The 6,000-nt window shown below is 31.0% G+C and overlaps 1 protein-coding gene across 1 annotated transcript; it reads left to right on the forward strand.

The window, feature by feature from the left end:
• Positions 1–4,508: 4,508 nt before the first annotated feature.
• LOC112506926 (transcription factor MYB13-like) lies at positions 4,509–5,464 on the forward strand. Its single transcript, XM_025111266.1, has 3 exons — positions 4,509–4,641; positions 4,761–4,889; positions 5,088–5,464. The coding sequence occupies exons 1-3, from the start codon at positions 4,509–4,511 to the stop codon at positions 5,462–5,464; spliced, it is 639 nt and encodes a 212-aa protein (XP_024967034.1).
• Positions 5,465–6,000: the final 536 nt, after the last annotated feature.

Below are 6,000 nucleotides of genomic sequence, written 5' to 3' on the forward strand. Positions count from 1 at the left end.
TGAATTTGAGACAGTCTATATTAATAATAAAATTTGTTATCTTAAATTTCTAATCATACGAAACCATGTCATTATTTTATTGAAGGGGAAAATTGCATGAAAAAGTAACGTACTTTAATTTGATTTTTATTTTAGCTAACATACTTTCAAAACTTCTATTTTGGTACCTAAGTGCAAAGTTTTAACCATTTAAGTACTCGGTTACCATATTAATATGACGAGTGATGTGGTATCCGGTTAATGCTTCAACAAATAATAATAAGTTGAATACCTTAAATTGTTCATCTTTTATTACAAAATAGTAAATTTACTAAAATACCCTTAGTTCTTGTTTCTTTTCCAACGAAATCAAGATTAGTTCTACTTAAATTACCATGGTGGAAACACATTAATACTTTTAATCCTTGTGATTTATGGATAGTAATACATTAACTTAAGAAGCTAAGGGACCGTTTACCAAATGCTTACTTGGGTAAATGCTTACCAAGTTACATTACATTATCTATTGAACATGGAAAGGACCATGAATCTTACCCGGTAAAAGCGAGGCAAGGACCTAGAGTCTTACCCGGTAAGTGAGGGCAATGACTCTTACGACGGTCAGCTCTTACCGGGTAATTCGTTGCATAGAAAACTGTTTTTTGTTGACTAAAATTTTACCCGATAAGTAAATGATAGTATTAAATTTTACTGCTAGATGCTTACCGGATAAGTATTTGGTCAACGACCTTAAGTTAAATTAAAAAAAATAGTTGTTATGATAAAGAATCGTGGCTACAACACTTGCCAATTTTGGAAAGAGACGTTGGAATGTGAATCTGAATACAGATTTCGAAAGGTATTGTCATTTTTCACATTTCCCCATCAATCAATAATAAATAAATGGTGTTGAGATCTTCCACAATGGTGTTCTATTTGTCTCCATCCTCCTTTTAAACACACATATATATATATATATAGGAGCGATCAAATGAAAACCATCTTCATTTGTACAAACCACCTTCATACGTCGATTTTATTGTTTAATCTTATGAATTTTTTTCATGAAATTGTTTAATCTTGTGAAATTGTTTCATATAACACTTTTTTTGATGAATTTGTTTTATATATGGTTATGAAATTGTTTCATATAATATTTAATGAAACTGTTTCATGTCTTTCTCTAAAATTAAAATAATGAAGATGATAATATCCATGATTAACACCCTTCACAATAAAAATGGTTGATCAACCTCTCATAATTACAAAAAAAAATGAACAAAATGAAAAATTATGATTGATTGAATGTGGTTTTCACGGTTTGTACAAATTGAGTGGTTTTTATTTGAACGCTCATATATATATATATATATATATATATATATATATATACCTGGAATCATATGAGACCAAGAGTTTTTCGTGAGACCCGTAAGAACAATTCTCAAACCTTAGATTAGATCTACAATATGAACATTCATAATCACAAAATTGCCACGAGACTTCTCAATAATCACAAAATTGTCACCGTGCAACTTTAGACCATTAGATCATTAGCTTATAAAGTTGATCAATGAACATAAATTGCTCTTACGGGTCTTACGAAAAATCATTGATCTCACGTGAACCCAACCATATATATATATATATATCTTTTTAGTTAGGAGTTAACAATAATTTTTATGTTGATTTAAAAAATATGGAGTCAATTTATTGCTTTAGGGTTTGAGACAATTTAAAATAGTATCAAAGCTTATCCTTCTACTATCAAGATAGTGGGACAAACCTCATTGATCACAATTAGTCTCGAAAAAGTGTTTTACAACATTTTATTTCAAAAGAGAGGGGTTGTTTATCCAAATGTTTATTCTATAAGTGCTTACCTATAGGAGTCAACACTATAATGTAATATTTTAGTACATCAAAACGTATTGAATACAACAATTTATCGGGTAAGCGCTTCCCTAAGTAAGAGTCGTAATCTTCACTTACCGGGTAAGACTCACCTTCTCATCGCTCTTACCCGGTAAGATTCTTGGCCCTTGTCATGTTCATCCGATAAGGAAATTTCTCTGGTAAGCACTTACCAAGTGAGTGTTTAGTAAACGAGCCTTAGATTTGTCCACATGACATCAAAAATTGGAATTTTTGAGCTCGTTTAAGTGGGTGGGGATATGACATCACATCTTATATGCATAGAAAATAAGAGATGTAAGCTCGTGATAAACTTTAAAATATGAGTTATCGATAACTTTTATTATGATGATAAAAGAATTTGAAAACCGTAAGTTTTTGTTGTTTTGGACGAACATGGAACGTTATCGTGTTAATTAATAACCTCAATTAACTCAAATTGCATGAAAATATAATGCACTTTAACTTGATTCTTATTTTGGATAATAACTTTCAAAATTTCCATTTTGGTATCTAAAATGTAAATTTTTAAGCATTTAAGTACCCGGATAACCGGTTGAAGTCTTAACCGGTTACCATGTTGATGTGGCGAGTGATGTGGTATCCAACTCAGTATTATTTGTTGACATCGATATTTTGAATTCATAACAAAGTTGCAACAATCTCAAAAACATATTTTGCATGATGTCTATTTCCATATTCTTTTTGCTAGTTTTACCACTCGTTACTTGCGCTGCTACTATTTCTTTCAAAAACTTGAACTGCAAGTCACGTAATTTTTTACTGAAACAATCTTCCTACCTCCTGATACGTTCAAAAGGCCTACGTACATCTAGTCTTTCCAAACTTTTCCTTCAAATAGGATATACTGAATTTTCGGCCTGCCTTAATTTTTTTACGAGTTAAACACCAAACTAATAATTATCGTGGTAATTTAAGTTGTAAAATAATACATCTGTTCAGTTTTAGCGATCAATATTGTTTAGGGGTGGGCCATGCTCCCTTCTAGATATTAGTGATGGCCAAAATCCAGTCCCACATTACAACAAAATTAGGACACTCCCAAATTTTAAGCGTTCTAACTGACCTCCTTATAGAACTTAGTTTATAGGATCAAAAAAATAAAGTGTCTTATCTAATAGTGTTGTATTAAGTTTATATGACGTTTTTTTGATGTCGTAATAAGTTTTTTAAGACACTTTTAATATAAAGCGTCTCATTATCAACTTTATAGGACACTATTTGAAAAATGTCCTATAAATACAATTGTCCTATTAAAAATTGAGTTTATAGGACAATTTTTCAAAAGTGTCCTATAAAGTTGCTAATACGACACTTTGTATCAAAAGTGTCCTATAAATTAAGTCTTATAAAACGGTTTATTGGGACACTTAAAGATTGGGGGTGCCCTATAAACCCAATTTTGTTGTAGTGGCAATCGGGCCTTGTCCTTTTCGTAACCGGCTATAACCAGTCCTTCCATAACCGGTCCCGGTCGAAAATGTGATGACCGGTCAAGCTCTTTCATAACCAGTTATGGGATACCGGTCCCAATCATAAAAAATAATTATTTTTTTTAAATTTTTTTTAAATGATATATATTTTTACTATGTTATTAAATTTGTCGTACGGGTCACTTAAATACACTTTAAAAATACGTTTTATTATAATTAAAATTACATTGTTTTACGAAAATTTATTATAAAATTATTTGAAAATACATTTATTCATCAATCTTCATCGGTATCCCATGTCGGATTGATTTGAAGAGTTCCGGTCTTTTGAATTCTTCTAATAACCTCTTGGTCATCAAGGTCATCAATGTCGAGTTCCTCGTCATCGTCATATTGTGAGCAAGTGCCGTCGGTATCGGTAGTTGGACTAGAGATAAAAAAAATCTATTTAATTTAAATAAAAAATGACGTTCTTACATAAATTTCATAAATTAAAAGAGGATTATTTATTAATAGAAAATCTTGAATATATTTATTAATGGAAATTTTAGGACCACTATGGTCTGAAAATATTACATAACTTGCCATCGTGACTAAAGTCAATAGTCACGTGCGGTTATTGTGACAGTCGACTAAATCCAAACCACCAACGGTTAAAGTATGGCAATAAAGAAAATAAATCATCAAACTATATCAAAATGTAACTTCAAAAGATTATGCCAGTTTATCAAACATTTATCCAGTAAGTGCTTATCGGTAAAATTTAACATTATTATGTACTTATCGGGTAAGATTTTAATCCACAAAAACGACATAGTATACAACAATTTAGCCGATAAGCGTTTACCCTGGTAAGAGTCGTCGCTCTCACTTACCGGGTAAGACTCTTGATCCTTATTTAAAACATTATAATTCTGATTGGAATAAGTCAAGAAAACATTGACATAGGAAATAAGAACCCTTGTTGCAGGAAGCTTCCATTGACTTAACAAAGAAGTATATATAGGAAACCAGTTTCTAGTTCTTAGAGAATCCTTCTAAAGAGATTTCATATTTTTGATATCATCAAATTATATATATATATATATATATATATATACATACGTTACGATCGATATCTAGAGAGAAGTTTTTTTTATTGGTTGTTGGTTAACCTAAGTTATGAGAACTCCAAGTTATGATTTGCGGCCAAGTTTGAGAAAAGGTTCATGGAGTGCAGAAGAAGATCGGAAGCTGGTAAATTATATAAGTACATATGGTATCTCGAACTGGTGTAAGATGTCATCATACGCTGGTAAGTTGATTATAACGATATATTGTTGTAATTAATGTGATCTGAAAACCCCAACAAAAGTTGAAGAAACTGGTATCATGTTTTATCTGATATGATTGTGTCTTTGTTGTTTTTTACAGGTCTCTCGAGGACTGGAAAAAGTTGCAGGTTAAGATGGATGAATTATTTGAATCCGGAAATAAAACGAGGGAATTTCACTGATGAAGAAGAAAAGATAATACTTCATTACCATTCGGTTCTTGGGAACAGGTAATGCCTTCTATTAAATATCTGAAATTTAAACATGATTTGATTGGATTCAAAATAATATGAAAAATATTTAGCTTTAATTATAAATTATAATAAAGAAACAACTTTTGCAACCTTAAGCCTGCAGTATTACTAACAAACATGTACGTATATATTCACAGAAGTAATGTGTATTTGATGATGTGAATTTGGTGACGGATGGGCTGCCATTGCAAGAAAGATACCAGGAAGATCAGATAATGAAATAAAAAACCATTGGCATACCCATCTCAAGAAACGCATAAATTATCCATTGTCAATTACAGAACCTGAAGAAATCACAAAATCAAGTGATTTGGACGATGATGAAAGTTCTGTTGAAAGTTCAGTTGAGCCTGCTGATTGCTTCTTCTCGAGTACTGTCTCAAATGGCCATACCTCTTCATCATGCATATTTGATATGAGTTCTAGATCTTATCATGAACAACAAGAAGTCAAACTTGAAACTGGTTATAATTATGATATCAGTTCACCTGGAACAATTCAAGATATCAAAAGTTTCTGGGAACAACTTTATTATGCTAATTATGATTGAGGATTTGGAGCTTCAAAATCTTCTTCAAGATACGACTTCTGGTCATGAGTTCTTCGTTGATAATTCAAATAGCTTGCAAGATATCTAAGGGTGCGTTTGGTTTGCAGGAATGTTTCTGAGGGATTTGGATTCCTGAAGGGATTTGGATTTCATGGGATTTGGATTGGATTGGATTTAAAATCCATTCCTGTGTTTGGTTTGCAGGATTTGGATTTGATTTGAAATCCATTCCTCTGTTTGGTTTGTAGGATTTGGATTTACATTTTTTTTTAATCACCAAATCTTTTTCATTTTTTTAAATCTATCTATTTAATCAACAAACCTACAAATTTAACAATCAAACATTTTCATCCATAATGCATATTTAATCAACAAACATTTTCAAAATATATATATATATATATATATATATATTTGATATTAACATTGATATACACATTTAACTACCAACTTGTTCTTTCAAAACCACATATTTACCCACCAAAAATTACCCACATTTAACTACCAACTTGTTCTTTCAAAACCACATATTTACC

Source organism: Cynara cardunculus (genome assembly GCF_001531365.2).
Source record: "Cynara cardunculus var. scolymus isolate 2C chromosome LG 1, CcrdV1, whole genome shotgun sequence".
NCBI lineage: Eukaryota > Viridiplantae > Streptophyta > Magnoliopsida > Asterales > Asteraceae > Cynara > Cynara cardunculus.